This window comes from Oncorhynchus mykiss, chromosome 12 (genome assembly GCF_013265735.2).
Source record: "Oncorhynchus mykiss isolate Arlee chromosome 12, USDA_OmykA_1.1, whole genome shotgun sequence".
NCBI lineage: Eukaryota > Metazoa > Chordata > Actinopteri > Salmoniformes > Salmonidae > Oncorhynchus > Oncorhynchus mykiss.
The window spans coordinates 15125548-15142701 of NC_048576.1; the positions used below are offsets into that span (position 1 = coordinate 15125548).

Below are 17154 nucleotides of genomic sequence, written 5' to 3' on the forward strand. Positions count from 1 at the left end.
GCTATGCTGTGCTACTTTAGCTAGCTATGGTTGGTAAAGCGGGACAACAATTTTTTTTAACATAATACCAGTACATAGTATGCACATTTACATCACAGTTTGGCACAGTGCATTATTTATGACAGTTTTATAACCTTAACATCAAAACAGAAAAAAAGCTGTCACTAATCTCACTGTGTTCTTCACAGAGGTGTTTGAAGCTTGCTTTTCCCTCCTCTATAAGGTCACACCAATGAAGTGATGTGATTTTGATCATGTGGTTTCTCTACAAGGATTTAGAAACAATAGTTTAGATTTTCACTTGTCAGACCAAGAAATAAACTGTCCCAAATTGAAAATATGGTTTGGCTCAGAGTACACAAAATGGTGTGTAATGCCTCCTATCAATATGATATTAACATTTGTCATTTTTGTGTGATCAGGAAACGTCTTGAGGATTTCAGAAATGTATCATATGTTGGGATAATATGTTGGATAGAAAAATACAAAATACACTGTATTTCGAAAATCTGTCCATTTATTCTAATACACAATAATTGTAATAAATTGTGAAATAGGGGATAGTCCACTAACTCTACCATGAGTCCACTGATAACACTCTGGGTTGCGTTTTTCCATAAATCAAGATCCAAACTATCGATTTGTTCTGCAATCATTAACAGAAAGGCCTTAAATATAAAGCAAGATATACCAACCTTCTGTTTATCATTCTGCCGTTATGAGGACTGAGGTAGCTGCTGCTCTTCTCCTGGGGTTCTGTGCTGTGGCTGTGTCTGTGTCCGTGTCTGGTGATGAAAACAGAACGTACGTATGCTCTATTTGACACAAAATACTCTCATTACTCTTGTTTATTCTCTCATTACACAAAATACAATAAGAGGACACTTGTTCTAGTAATCTGAGCTCTGAACCTTATGTGTGTAACCCATAGAGGCAAACGGGACACTCGGGAGGTCAAGGTGGCTCCCCCTGACCCAGTGGACTGTGTCTGGAGCCGCTGGTCTGAGTGGACCCCCTGTAACAGCTGCACCAAGATACGGGTGGGTCTCAGATTAATAAAATATACAGATCAGGGCCTAGCAATTTGGCCTCCCAGTCTCTCATTTTTCTCAAATGTCAGACTCAAATGATTCGTGGCTTAAAAAGCATGAGTGAAAGTTTGTATGCTCCTTAACTGTTTGAACTCTGTCATGTTGGCAGCACCGTTCTCGGAGTGTGGAGGTGTTCGGCCAATTTGGTGGGAAGCCCTGTCAAGGACAGCCAATAGGAGAGCAGCAGGCGTGCACCAGTGATGCTGTGTGTGAACAGGCCCTGCCCTCTGAGTGCTCCAGCACTGAGTTCACTTGTGAATCAGGTACTGTACCTCCCAATTAGGTCATAGCCATGAGTATGTCTGTGTATGGAGTTACAACCTGGCCCAAGATTGTAACAAACAATGGGAAACCACACACTGAGTAAAGGAATAACAAAATTAATTTATTCCATAAATAAAGTAAACACTCACAACAATAATCAGATGAAGGTCAGTAAATTAGATGTCAACATGGAGAGAGGAATCTCTTGCTGAATGGGGAAACAGTGGCTTTATGCCAGAGCTGAGCTTTGACAAGTGTGCTCCATCAGCACTGACAACCCTCCCAGCTCCACCCACCTCACCTACTCCGCCCACCAATCTCCTGCAGGAGCAGTACTGAGAAGAGCTTTAACATCCGCAAAGGACCATTGACATAATGGAGACCAGACAAAGTTGGCCTTTGCCTTAAGCAAGTCAGTAAGGGGTGCGGCCTCAGTCTAAATATTCTTACAAAACTGTGGTTGTAGCCGACCATCCCAAAAAAACACTGGAGATCTTTTTTAGTGGTTGGACGTGAGTATAATGATCAATGGCCAAAACTTTAGCGCGTACCGGCCGTACTTCCCCCTGACCGACAACTTCACCAAGGTATGTCACAGTTGCCAGGGCAAACTCACACTTTGCCAAGTTAATGGTAAGTCGAGCTTCTGCCAGGCGACCAAACAGTGCTGCTACACGGCACAAGTGTTGTTCCCATGTATCACTGTACACAACTACATCATCAAGGTACACAGCACATCCCTCCAAACCAGAAACAACCCTGTTCATAAGGCGTTGAAAAGTGGCTGGTGCATTTCACGGAGTAGTAGAGGTTGGCAGAGCTGGGAGGGTCGTCAGTGCTGATGGGGCACAGTTGTGAAAGCTCAGCTAAAGCCACTTTTTCCCCATTCAGCAAGAGATTCCTCACCATGCATACCTTTGGTTGTTTTGTTGTGGCTTTGGTAGTTGACACCTAATTTACTGACCTTCCTGCCTCATCTGATTATTGTTGAGAGTGTTTACTTTATGGAATAAATTCATTTTGTTATTCCTTTACTGAGTGTGTGGTTTCCCATTATTTGTTACAATCTTCAGCCAGGTTGTAACAAGTGGGGGCTCATCCGGGACACTCTCTTGGTTACCTATCAGAGATACGTAACCCTCAGTAATGAACGGTTAATAGATGGATGCACTGTCAACCATACCCAATGGTTCTTTTAACTGGTCCTGAGGTGGAACATTTAAATCCCTTAACTTAGAAGCAGGTGTCGCTAATTCCATAGGCTTTACGGGCACATTAACCCCAGAAGGCCTAGCTTTAACGCTAAGGACAGGGCATTCATTTTTCCAATGACCTTTACCACGGCAGTAATTGCAGATTTTGCCATGATCTGACTTCACATGGGAACCACAGTCAACCCTTGAGACAAGGTCAGGCCCAGTAGGAAAAAATGTAGTCCCAAAACTATCCCTACAACCATCACTGCTAAAACGGGGTTCCCCAAAGTGACCTTTATGCCTCAACACATATTCATCAGCCAACACGGCAGCCCCAGAGGCGGTCTGCACCTTATGCTCATTTATGTATGTGGCAAGGCGGTCAGAGACAATCTTTGAACTGCTCCAGCACAACTGCTCGTAGGTTGTAACATCTAACGAAGTGCACCATCCATTAAACTGGGTGTGCAAATCCCGTGCGAACTCAACAAAAGTCTGTTTGTTAGCTATTTTCCAGGTTCTAAACCACTGGCGATACCCTTCTGGAACCATCTCATAGGCGTGCAACACAGCAGCTTTAACTTCGCCCTAGTTTTGGCTGTCAGCAACGTTAAGAGCCGAGGAGGCCTCTTGTGCTTTCCAGTTAGCACACATTGAAACATCAATGTACGGTCGGTGTCAGGCCAATTCGTGGAATCTGCTACCCTTTTCATTGAATTTCATCCGGAGCCTAAATTTTCCAGCTACATTGAAGGAAAGCTGAGCACGAACTCCAGAGAAATCACTGTAACTGTCATTAAGAGATGTCAGAGAGCTTACCATCTCTGACCATGTAACGGTTTTCTTCCTGGGAAGGAGAGGAGGACCAAAATGTAGCGTGGTTATTTATAAACATCTTTAATGAAAGATGAAACCGTGAACACTATACAAAATAAGAAAACGTGGAAAAACCAAAACAGTCCTAACTGGTGCAATACACAGAGACAGGAACAATCACCCACAAGATACCTAAAGAATATGGCTGCCTAAATATGGTTCCCAATCAGAGACAACGATAAACACCTGCCTCTGATTGAGAACCACTCCAGGCAACCATAGACTTACCTAGAACACTCAACTGAACAACCCCATAGACTACAAAAACCCTAGATAAGACAAAACACATAAATCACCCATGTCACACCCTGGCCTAACCAAAATAATAAAGAAAACACAGAATACTAAGGCCAGGGCGTGACAGACCAAGTCTAAACGGACTTGTTGCAGCGTCAGTTTGGCACACTCCGTTTCCGGTTTAAACCTTTCTACCTCCAACTCCTTTTCCAACGCTTGTTGCTGTTTTAGTCCATCATGCTCTAGTTGTAGCAACAACAGTTATTTTTGCTGTTCAAAAGATAAGATTGGATTATGGCTGTTTGAGTGGACCGAAATGTAGCCAAACCAGGAGAAAACAACTCCATTAGAATGCCGGATTCAATCAAGTTGGCCTTTAGGATGGACTTGGCCTTTAGTACGGACTTGGCCTTTAGTACGGACTTGGCCTTTAGTACGGACTTGGCCTTTAGTACGGACTTGGCCTTTAGTACGGACTTGGCCTTTAGTACGGACTTGGCCTTTAGTACGGACTTGGCCTTTAGTATGGACTTGGCCTTTAGTACGGACTTGGCCTTTAGTACGGACTTGGCCTTTAGTACGGACTTGGCCTTTAGTACGGACTTGGCCTTTAGTACGGACTTGGCCTTTAGTACGGACTTGGCCTTTAGTACGGACTTGGCCTTTAGTACGGACTTGGCCTTTAGTACGGACTTGGCCTTTAGTACGGACTTGGCCTTTAGTACGGACTTGGCCTTTAGTACTGACTTGGCCTTTAGTATGGACTTGGCCTTTAGTACGGACTTGGCCTTTAGTACGGACTTGGCCTTTAGTACGGACTTGGCCTTTAGTACGGACTTGGCCTTTAGTACGGACTTGTCCTTTAGTACGGACTTGGCCTTTAGTACGGACTTGGCCTTTAGTACGGACTTGGCCTTTAGTACGGACTTGGCCTTTAGTACGGACTTGGCCTTTAGTATGGACTTGGCCTTTAGTATGGACTTGGCCTTTAGTATGGACTTGGCCTTTAGTATGGACTTGGCCTTTAGTACGGACTTGGCCTTTAGTACGGACTTGGCCTTTAGTACGGACTTGGCCTTTAGTATGGACTTGGCCTTTAGTATGGACTTGGCCTTTAGTACGGACTTGGCCTTTAGTACGGACTTGGCCTTTAGTATGGACTTGGCCTTTAGTACGGACTTGGCCTTTAGTACGGACTTGGCCGTCTCTTTCAGACATTTATCATCAATCTCCATGTTATATGTCGCAATTCATAACAATTGATCTTTAGTATAGCAATCCAGAAGCTCCTCCCTCAGGACTTGGAATAATTACTCAATGTTAGCCATAGTCAAACAGTCAACGAACAAAAAACCTGCTCTCGCCCCAATTGAGTACCCCAAACCAGACAAAACAGAATCAGTGTCAACCACACAGGATAGAAAAAAAACAAAAAAACAAGTGGAGCTTCCCCAAGACCTATTACTAGCTCAACCTCATTCTTCATGCACTTTACCCCGCTGTCACAGAAAAAGCACCTAGCAAGCTGGTTACCCCACTGAGCCACAGATGTGCTCCTGAGACAACTGCCCCAGCCATGGTCACCACAAAAAAAATAACAAAGAACTAACACTGCCCAACATGTGTCAACTGCCACAGCTACATCAAAACAACCAAAGGTATACATGGAGAGAGGGATCTCTTGCTGAATGGGGAAACAGTGGCTTTATGCCACAGCTGAGATTTCACAAGTGTGCCCCATCAGCACTGACGACCCTCCCAGCTCCGCCCACCTCTACTACTCCGCCCACCAATCTCCTGCAGGAAGTAAGCACAGCAAAACCCAGTAGACAGAGCAGGGAGGGGCTGTCACAATGGTGCCTCCATTTTTCAGATCGAATATGAAGCTGAATCTGTGTGCATCAAAGCTGGTGGCAATATTACATTTAGGGCAGGACGTTTACTCTGAGCAGCTATGGACTAAAGTTAAGTTAACAGTAATACAATTTACACAGTTGCAGTAGTGCTATTGCAGTGAATTAATTGATAAAACTGTCATCATACACTGATCATGCACGTTTCTGTCTGTCTGTGTTTCTCGCTCTCTCTCCCTCTCTTTGTGAAGGTGCATGTATTAAGTTGAGACTGTCGTGTAACGGAGACTATGACTGCGAGGACGGGTCAGACGAGGACTGTGAGCCCGTACGTAAGCCCTGTGGCACAAAGTTGTATGACACCAACGAACAGGGCAGGACTGCAGGATACGGGTCAGCACAGCAGCACTTACCTCTCAAACACCTGGACAGTAGCAGACCAAATAGGGTTCAAATAGTATTTATTTTTGTTTTAAATATTTTACATCAGATTAGTTTGTTATTCACATGCACAGGATCGCAGATTGATTCGCAGGTTACAGTGCAGTTTTTATGCTGCAAGCTCATACAGTTCAGGTCAATAAAATAGAAGTGAATGAGACAATCAGAATAATAATAATAATATACACATTTACAACTGTACAATGATAAATGTCCATTGGAGGGTGTGCAGGGTAAGTGTCCGTAGAGGGGGGGAGCAGCAGGGGAGGGAAGTGAGAAGTGAATGAAACAATAATAAAAACTAATAATATATACATATTTCCAGCTGTAACAATGATAAATGTCCATTGGAGGGTGTGCAGGGTAAGTGTCCGTAGAGGGGGGGAGCAGCAGGGGAGGGAAGTGAGAAGTGAATGAAACAATAATAAAAACTAATAATATATACATATTTCCAGCTGTAACAATGATAAATGTCCATTGGAGGGTGTGCAGGGTAAATGTTTGTTGAGGTTGAAGAGTTGCTGCCTTGCCTGCTTCACTACGGTGTCCGTGTGGTTTGACCATTTCAGCTCATCAGAGATGTGTATGCCGAGGAACTTTACGTTTTGTATCGTCTCCACGATGGCACCGTTGATGTGGATGGGGCGTGCCCAACCTGGTTCCTCCTGAATCAGCTCCTTTATTTTGCTGATGTTGAGGGAGAGGTTGTTTACCTGGCACCACGCCGTCAGAGTGCCTAACTCCTCTCTGTAGGCCGTCTCGTCATTGTTGGTAATCAGGCCTACTACTGTCGTGTCATCAGCGAACTTGATAACGGAGTTGGAACTGTGTGAAACCACAAAATCACGGGTATCCAGGGAATACAGAAGGGGACCTAGGATGCACCCTTCTGGGGCCTCTGTGATGAGGATCATTGTGGCGGAGGTAATGTTGCCACCTAGGGGCGACCCATCAGGAAGTCCATGACCCAGTTGCATAGAGAGGAGTTCACCCCAAGGGTCGTGAGCTTTGTGATGAGTTTAGATGGCACTATGGTATTGAAGACAGAGCTGTAGTCAATGAACAGCAAACTCATGGCACGTCCTGACCATAGAAAGCCTTTATTTTCTATGGTAGAGTAGGTCAGTTTATATTTTCTATGTGGGGTTCTAGTTAGTTTTTTCTATGTTGGTGTTTTAGTATGATTCCCAATTTGAGGCAGCTGGCTATCGTTGTCGCTAATTGGGGATCATACTTAAGTAGCATTTGGGATATTGTTTTGTGTTAGTGCCTGTAGCATCTCTGTAGTCACAGTTCGTTGTTAGTTTATTTGTCTTTGCTTAGTTTCACTTTCTAATAAATAATGTGGATCTCAACATTCGCTGTGCCTTGGTCCGTCTCTACAAACGATCGTGACACCTCACATACTGTATGCATCCCTTTTGTACAGGTGGGTGAGGGCAGTGTGCAGCGCAATGGTGATTGCAGTGTGCAGCGCAATGGTGATTGCTTCGTTCGTAGATCTGTCAGGGCGGTAGGCGAATTGGAGAGTGTTGAGTGTGTCAAGGGAGGGAGGAGGTGATGTAGTCTTTGACTAGCCTTTTGAAGCATTTCATGATGATGGAAGTTAGTGCTACGGATCGGTAGTCGTTCAGTTACTTTCCCTTTCTTGAGCACGGGGATGATAGCTGCACTTGATTGAGTATGCCTGGTGCAATGGAATATTCCCAAAAATGCAAACCTCGACTCCAGGCACACTCAAAGACACAAAGTAAAGAAAACAAATACTATTTGAACTCTGGTCTGCTCCTGAATGCTCTCCAGCAGCCACTAAGGTCTGAATACAGAGCTCTCTGACATGTCCATAGAAATACTTATTATATTAGTGTTCTTTTAAGTTCTGTGTCTGTCTTTATGCTGTGACAGAATCAACATCTTGGGCATGGAGCCCCGTATAAACCCCTTCAACAACGACTACTTCAATGGGATGTGCAACAAGGTGAAGAACATCAATAACAACGAGTACAACAGGCTGCCTTGGAACGTGGGCTTGCTCAACTATGAGGTGAGTAAGGCCTAGCCTGGAATTTGCCTTCACTTCAGTAAAATAATATTGAAACAGAGATATTCAGCTCAGATTTCAGACTAAGATGAATCACTTCTCCGTCCATAAATGTAACTTTTCTTGCATTGTAATTTCAAATCATCTTTATGTAATTTCAAATCAGTTCTTAAATTGCACTGACCCAAACCATTCTGGCTTTATGATATTGTCTGTATATTTGCTCAAAGTTCCATCCCACATTGTGACAGACTATTAACATCTAGTAGCTGGCCAATGAGCATGTGAGATTTGCTTCTGGGTTCGAAGATGAGACAATACAGTATGTAACACTTCAGCAAATTCAAACCTTGGTGATTGACCTCTGACCCCTGCATGTGTCTTTCCCAGACTATAGCAGAGGAGACCGTTTCCAAAGAGATCTATGAGGACACATACACCCTCCTGAGGGAACTGATGACTGAGACCAAGTTGACTGTGAGCGCTGGGTTGAACTTAAAATTCACCCCCACAGAAAAGTCTATGGCCAAGTCCAATACGACTGTGTCAGGAGGGGTTGGGTTGGATGCTGAGTATGACAGGACACAGATGATCAAGGAAGTCTCGGAGTACACTACCATCAAGGTACAGTAGGCTTCATGTTATACTGAAGTGTACGCTCTCTGTACCCCATGGATAAAATACTTTCAGTCCATTTGTATTTGTTTATTTCATCCATCTTGTAAATCACAGTGGCTTTATACTTGCCGGAAGTCTAAAATGTCTTGGCTGATTGAGTTTAAACTCCCTGATTTGAATTTATGAATTGATGTTGGTTCTTGTCCAATCAGAACAAGAGTTTCATGCGCGTGAACGGCCGTGTGCAGCTGAGCACCTATAGGATGCGTTCCCGGGACCTTCAGGTGGCTGGGGAGTTTTTAGAGCATGTCAAGTCTCTACCTCTGGAGTACGAGAAAGGACAGTACTTCAGGTTGGACTGTTATTATTACACTAGAAACACATTGTTTTTGTGACTGTATCTTGTGTAAATTGATATATAATGTATATAAATTGTTGTGTGTGTGTATTTGCCTACTCCTGCTTGGACAATTGTGGATGGATTAAGTGTTTTGAGTTAAGTTGAATGGAATTTAATGGAATTTAATTGAATGGAATGCAGCTTTCTGGAGGACTATGGGACTCACTACACCAGGAATGGGAAGTCTGGAGGAGAGTACCAGCTGGTCTACGTTCTCAACCAGGACACCATCAAGGACAAAAGTAGGGATCTTAAAATCGTATTGTTTTTCTACCAACACCACTCTTATTAAAGGTCCAATGCAGCTGTTTTTATATCAAATCATTTCTGGGTAACAATTAAATACCTTATTGTAATAGATTTCAATTAAAATTGGCAAAAATAACTTTTTAGGAAAACTATTTCTTAACAATAATTTTATAGGACTGGCTGGGAGTGGTCTGAGTGGGGAGGGGAAACCGGAAAACTAGCTGTTATTGGCAGAGAGGTTTAGAACATTGTTACTGGTCAATTAACCTATTTACTGTATGGTGTTGTCACCATGGAAAGCCGGAATTCCCGCCAATGCAAACCTGCTGATTAGAAGTTCCTGTGTAGAGTGCATTTTTTACCAGCAACTATCAGGAAACTGGATGGTTATTTTCCGTGAAGAAAAATTGGTGGGACTTGCTTTAAACTCTTTACAAGTATTTTTGTGGTAGTGGAAGAAGTTTAAAATATTTGACTTAAGTAGTTATTGTTATTGCTGTTTTGATTTCAGATTTGAATATATGAGAAGTAGACCAAGGTGTCATACCCTTTAAGTTTTTGTCTACGACATATTGTTGAGAAAAGTGGTCAAGGTAGCTGATTAGTGTTATTAGTAACAACGTTTACTCATTGTCTCATGCTTGAATGCGCTCCCACATTGTTCTAATTTGAAAGTTCTGAAAAGTTCCATAGCAATTCATTCAACAGTGGGAACGTGGCTAAATTAGTTGCTGTGGTTATTAAAACATCTGTAGCGCTTGATTGGTAGTAGATATTTCTGTTCGTATTTCCAGATATGTATCGCACAGAAGTAGACCAAGATGTCTACTTCAACTTTGGTCAAAATGTCAGTTGTTAGGAAAAAGTTGGCCATTTTTTTTTAATGCAGTTACTAAAACGGCTGTATTGTTAGATCCTTGGCGGATATTTTTGTTCAGTGGACTGATTGGAATAGCAGAGAAGTGGATGAAGATTTCATACCCTCTAACTTCTTGTCTAACTTGTTGGGAAAGATCAAAATGTCAGTTTTTAAAGTTACAGAAAATGTTGTTGATGCTGTAATGGTACCAGATAATGATGTTATTATTTCAGATTTGAAGAGCAGAGAAGATGTATAAGTGTTTAGCCAAAGTAGCTGATTTGTGTCAAATGTTGCATTGTTGCATTTACAGTGAATGGAAGTTTGAAGTGATGATGTCACAATTAAAGTAAATGAAGATGGACAGAAAGTGTAAATAATATCAAACAGTTGTATACAAGCCCACTATTCCAGACCAGTCTGCACATTTTAAAGTTTGAAAGGCGTTTCTATCTTAAATGGTGTAAGAGGGGTTTTGTGCAGAAGAAGTATGACGAAGATTTAACGTCGGGACTTTTGCCATCTGATAAAAATGTAAAACAACATTTTGACTGCACTGGGCCTTTAAGAGGCTACCACTGATACATGAAACATCAATACTAGCTAGGGCTCTTATTCAAAACAGCCCAACATTGTATTGAGGATAAGAGAGAAAATATTTGGTTCTATATGCATGTTTTTTTATAATGATTTGGGAAAATGAATGAAATGTGACCATATAAAAACCTCTCCTGTTTGCAGTGATGTCCGTATGTGATCTCTTAGCAATGTTGTCTCTCCTATAGAGCTGACTGAGAGAAAGCTCCAGGACTGCATTAAAGTTGGAATCTCAGCAAACTTTGACACCAACATCGGGATTGGAGGAGATGCCCACATCAGACCCGGACACTGTAAAGACACTGTGAATAAAAACACAGGTCCGTCAACACAAACATACCGTTTATCTAACCCTTATTTTACCAGGTAAGTTGACTAAGAACACATTCTCATTTACAGCAAAGACCTGGGGAATAGTTACAGAGGAGGGGGGGATGAATGAGCCAATTGGAAGCTGGGGATGATTAGGTGCCCTGATGGTATAAGGGCCAGATTGGGAATTTAGCCAGGACACCAGGGTTAACACCCCTACTCTTAAGATAAGTGCCAAGGGATCCTTAGTGACCACAGAGTCAAGACACCTGTTTAATGTCCCATCTGAAATACGGCACCCTACACAGGGCAATGTCCCCAATCAAGAGTGTCTCCTACTGGCCCTCCAACACCACTTCCAGCAGCATCTGGTCCCCCATCCAGGGACCATCCAGGGACCAACCCTGCTTAGCTTCAGAGGCAAGCCAGCAGTGGCATGCAGGGTGGTATGCTGTTGGCACACACACACAACACCCACCCTCCTTGATTCCTGATTCCTATGGTGGCTCTGTATCCACAGCTGAGAAGGAGGGCAAGGCGCTGGTGGATAAGGTGATAACTCTAGTCAGGGGCGGAACCCTGGAGGCCGCTGTCGCCATGAGAACCCAGATAACGAAGGAGGGGCTAATGGACGTGACGACCTATCAGAACTGGGCCCGGACAGTGGGCGATGCCCCTGCACTCCTCAGCAGTGAGGTGAGGGCACAATTCCAAATCCATCCCATACTGTCTCACTCCTATAAACACTGTGTAGATCTGAAAGAAGGTGTTACATTGCCCAAAAGGGATTGTTAAAGTTGTATTTTTGTAATAAAAAATATATACTGTATGTATATTAAAACATACAATCTACCTGCAGTGAAGCCCCCCCTCCCCCCAAAAAAACAACCTCACCTTCCATTCCCCCCAAGCCACAGTCCCCCAACAGCCAACAAAATGAACAAAAGAGAAGAAAATGTAAACAAAGGAAAACACAAACACAAACAGAAAATAACAACTGAAAACAACAGAAAACAAAATACATCCAGGACAACAAACATCATAACAGCAAGGCCAACTGAATACGTTTCAGTGCATGTTTGCACTATTTACATCTGTGTATGAGTGTGTCCGTGTGTGTGCACATGCATGGGTTTGAATGCGAGTGGATGTAACAGCGTTGCCCCTCGGTGTCATTCAAATGTATTTTTAAAAACTTTTTGTTACTTTTATCTTTGACCGTCATTCTATCCCATGCCCAATAACTCCACTTCCATCTGTCTCCAGTTCACATCACAACTCTGTTTCCTTGAGTTGTATTGAACTGAATGTTACAGTAAGTCAGTTTCCTGTCCTGTCTGTCTGTCTCCCCTCATAGCCAGAACCCATTCAGACCCTGATCCCACTGAGTATGCCTGATGCGAACACCAGGAGGCTTAACATGCAGAGAGCCACTCAGGAGTACGAGGCTGAGTACAGTGTGTGCAAGTGTAAGCCCTGTCACAACGGGGGCTCTCTGGCCCTGCTGGATGGGAAGTGCCTGTGTCTCTGTCTGCCCCAGTTTGAAGGTCTGGCCTGCCAGGATGCCAAGGCTGATAACAGTGAGTGGAGCCAGCCGTTGTATACACACGCATGCCCAAGCATGTATGCACGCACAAGCACACTGTCCTATGTATATAGTTAAAGCTGTCAAGCTGAAAATATAGTTTTCTTCTCCAGATAAGAATACTAAAACCCCCGTGGAGAGTGTTCCTCAGGAGGGGAACTGGTCGTGTTGGGCAGCCTGGTCAGGCTGCAGTGGAGGAAAACGTATAAGGACCCGCAGCTGTAACACACAGGGCCTTTCTGATGCCACCTGCAGGGGAGACATAGTCACTGAAGACTACTGCTGAGCACACTCATACAGAACACTATGATGACACAGCATAACTAACGGAACCCCATACATGTAGACAAAGAGGAGTTAATGCATCTTATACACATGTTCGCTCACGCACTCACACTCATACACACACGCAAACACATCCACACGCACGCGCCAGACACACACACATATGTCATTTTTTAATATTAAAAACTGTATCAACGTATTCCTTGAAGTAGTTCTGTTTTACAAATCAACATTGCCAATAAAGTTTGACCTTTTATTGAGAGTTCATGATGAAAGGTATCCATACAACATGAAAACATCCCATTACATATTTAAAATTCATCCTAATCTCAAGTGTTCACTAGACTGTGACCTGAAGTAGCTTCCTTTGACTGATCGTCTAACAAGAAACTATTCCGCCTTGTGGCCAACAGTGTTAATACAATTCATATGGTCCTTAGAAACCTTAGGTTTGTCTTCATGATCATCTTTGATAATCTCATAATCTCAAGAAGTTAAGGGAAATGGAGGCTTGGAATGCATTTTAACCGAAACCTATTGCTGTTGTTTGGCAATCTTAATGTCATGATTCCTCCTTCAGGAAACCAAATATCTAGAACCATAATGTTCTCGTGTTAAAATATGCACAAAGTGTACCAAACATTAAGGACACCAGCTCTTCCATGACAGACTGACCAGGTGTATCCAGGTGAAAGCTATGATCCCTTATTGAGTTCACTTGTTAAATCTATTTCAATCAGTGTAGAAGAAGGGGGAGATTTTTGAAGGTTAAAGAAGGATTTGAGGCTTTTCTGAGGGCAAAAGGGGGGTGCAACTCAATATTAGGAAACTGTTAATGTTTTGTCCACTCAGTGTATATACAGTACATTAATAAAGTATTCAGACCCCTTTTTCCACATGTTATGTTACAGCCTTATTCTAAAATTGATTAAATAAAACATTTTTCCTCATAAATCTAATCACAATACCTCATAATGACAAAGCGAAAATAGGTTTTTAGACATTTTAAAAAATTGATAAAAGAACAAAACAGAAATGCCTTATTTACATAAGTATTCAGACCTTTTGCTTTGGGACTCAATTGAGCTCAGGTGCATCTTGTTTCCATTGATCATCCTTAATATGTTTCTACAATTTTTTTGGAGTCCACCTGTGCTAAATTCAATTGATTGGACGTGATTTGGAATGGCACACACGCATCTATGTAAAGTCCCACATTTGACAGTGCATGTCAAAGCCATGAGGTGGAAGGAATTGTCTGTAGAGGTCCGAGACATAATTGTGTCAAGGCAAAAATCTGAGGAAGGGTAACAAAAAAGGGTGGCACCATTGAAGGTCACCAGAACACAGTGGCCTGGAAGAGGTTTGGAACCACCATGACTCTTCTTAGAGCTGGCCGCCCGGCCCAAACGAGCAATTGGGTAGAGAAGGGCCTTCGTCATGGAGGTGACCAAGAACCAGATGGTCACTCTGACAGAGTTCTAGAGTTCCTCTGTGGAGATGGGATAACCTCCCAGAAGGACAACCATCTCTGCAGCACTCCACCAATCAGGCCTTTATGGTAGTGGCCAAACAGAAGCCACTCCTCAGTAAAAGGCACACGACAGCCCACTTGGTGTTTGCCAAAAGGCACCTAAAGGACTCAATGAGAAACAAGATTCTCTGGTCTGATAAAACCAAGATGGAACTCTTTTGCCTGAATGCCAAGCGTCACGTCTGGAGAAAACTTGGCACCATCCCTATGGTAAAGCATGGTGGTGGCAGCATCATGCTGTGGAGATGTTTTTCAGCGGAAGGGACTGGGAGACTAGTCAGGATCGAGGGAAAGATGAACGGAGCAAAGTACAGAGAGATCCTTGCTCCAGTGTGTCCAGGACCTCAAATTGGGGCGAAGATTCACCTTCCAACAGGACAGCAGCCCTAAGCACACAGCCAAGACAATGCAGGAGTGGCTTTGGGACAAGTCTCTGAATGTCCTTGAGTGGCCAGCCAGAGGAGAGACCTGAAATACAGGCTTTTAGCGTCATACCCATGAAGACTTGAGGCTTTAATCGTTGCCAAAGGTGCTTCAACAAGGCACTGAGTAAAAGGTCTGAATACTTATGTAAATCAAATCAAAGTGTATTTTTCACGTGCGCTGAATACTACAGGTGTAGGTAGACCTTACAGTGAAATGCGTACTTACAGGCTCTAACCAATAGTGCAAAAAAGGTATTAGGTGAACAATAGGTAGGTAAAGAAATAAAACAACAGTAAAAAGACAGGCTATATACAGTAACGAGGCTACATACAGACACCGGTTAGTCAGGCTGATTGAGGTAGTATGTACATGTAGATATGGTGAAAGTGACTATGCATATATGATGAACAGAGAGTAGCAGTAGCGTAAAAGAGGGGTTGGCGAGTGATGGGTGGGACACAATGCAGATAGCCCGGTTTGACCGTCTTGGTGTGTTTGGACCATTCTAGTTTGTTGTTGATGTGGACACCAAGGAACTTGAAGCTTTCAACCTGCGCCACTACAGCCCCGTCGATGTACAGCCCCGTCGATGAGAATGGGGGCGTGCTCGGTCCTCCTTTTCCTGTAGTCCACAATAATCTCCTTAGTCTTGGTTACGTTGAGGGATAGGTTGTTATTCTGGCACCACCTGGCCAGGTCTCTGACTTCCTCCCTATAGGCTGTCTCGTTGTTGTTGGTGATCAGGCAATGATCAGGCACTGTTGTGTCGTCTGCAAACTTAATGATGGTGTTGGAGTCGTGCCTGGCCATGCAGTCGTGGGTGAACAGGGAGTACAGGAGGGGACTGAGCACGCACCCCTGGGGAGCTCCAGTGTTGAGGATCAGCGTGGCAGATGTGTTACTACCTACCCTCACCACCTGGGGGCAGCCCGTGATATTTCTGTTTAAAAAATGCTATACATTTGCAAACATTTATAAAAACCTGTTTTTGCTTTGTCATTATGGGGTATTGCGTGTGGATTGATAAGAAGAAAAAAAACTTTTTAATACATTTTTGAATAATGCTGTAGCGTAACAAAATGTCAAAACAGTCAAGGGGTCTGAATACTTTCCGAATGCACTGTAAGTTAAATGCATTATCGTTAGAGAGCTTCCACAAAGAAGTTATCCTCTTTTGTCTACTAAGGAAATTTACCTAACGGCACTGGAGGGCCGTATACATTTACAGAAAAACAACAGCCGGTAAATCTGATCAGCCCGTTGCTGTCACAAACATATAAAACACATTTTACAAAACACGAATCCAACATTCCAAATAGGCATTGAAACCATGAAACCATACTAAAAGAAGTCATCCAAAACAGCATTGTTCCTAAAACACAGTGCTGCTGTGTCTTTCCACTTTGGCCCACTTCAAAAAGTGTTGGGTAAAGTATGTATTAATGGCCTAATAACTCATCTCTAAAAACATGGCCACATTCCAAGCAGCTACACCATGGAAATGAGAAACAGATGCGCTGAAACTGGGAGAGAGATGGGAGAGGGTGGAGAGAGAAAGCAAAAGAGAGTGATAAGGTGAGAGATATAGAAGGATAGGGAGAGAGGGGAAAGACATACTAAGATCTGGACAGGACATGGAGACTGACGAATGAAGGTGATTGAGATTCAGAGATGGTTTATCTTGACATGGACAGGAGAAAAATAAGATATCTGATATATTTTTTATTGTGTATACATTCTTCGAAAAAAAGGTGCTATCTAGAACCTGAAATGTTTCTTTGGCTGTCCCCATAGGAGAAACCTTTTTTGTTCCATTTTGGGTTATATGAAGAACTCTTTCCACAGAGGGTTCTACATGGAACCCAAAAGGGTTTTTACCCCTTTGGAAGCCATTTTTCTAAGGGTGTAGAGATACCATGACATTGTAAATTAGGTTGCAGTATGTAGACATCTTAGGCTAGCAATAAGTATGTATACAAGAGAGCTCTCTTTCGATATGAACATATTTTGGCATTACCTCTCACATAGCCAAGTTTATCATTTGACACAAGTCTGAACTGGTAACAGCATGGTTCCTAGATTGAGCAAACTGGAACCAGACAGGCCAGGTCGTAAAGATGTTCCTGATCCTCTGTGTCCCGCTGGTCTCTCTGGCCCGCTGGTCTCTCTGGCCCGCTGGTCTCTGTGTCACGCTGGTGTCTCTGTCCCACTGGTCTCTGTGTCCCGCTGGTCTCTGTGTCCCGCTGGTCTCTGTGTCCCGCTGGTCTCTGTGTCCCGCTGGTCTCTGTGT

At 43.3% G+C, this 17154-nt stretch overlaps 1 protein-coding gene across 1 annotated transcript; it reads left to right on the forward strand.

Annotated features, from left to right (window-relative positions):
- Nucleotides 1-723: 723 nt before the first annotated feature.
- On the forward strand, nucleotides 724-13166 carry c9 (complement component 9; the record flags this gene model as incomplete). The annotated part of the gene is given in 12 exon segments (NM_001124426.1): nucleotides 724-804; nucleotides 932-1040; nucleotides 1201-1354; nucleotides 5769-5910; nucleotides 7864-8002; nucleotides 8390-8623; nucleotides 8830-8969; nucleotides 9159-9259; nucleotides 10911-11042; nucleotides 11555-11730; nucleotides 12392-12614; nucleotides 12733-13166. Coding segments are annotated over 12 exon segments (1804 nt in total), but the record flags the coding sequence as incomplete, so codon positions are not given.
- Nucleotides 13167-17154: the final 3988 nt, after the last annotated feature.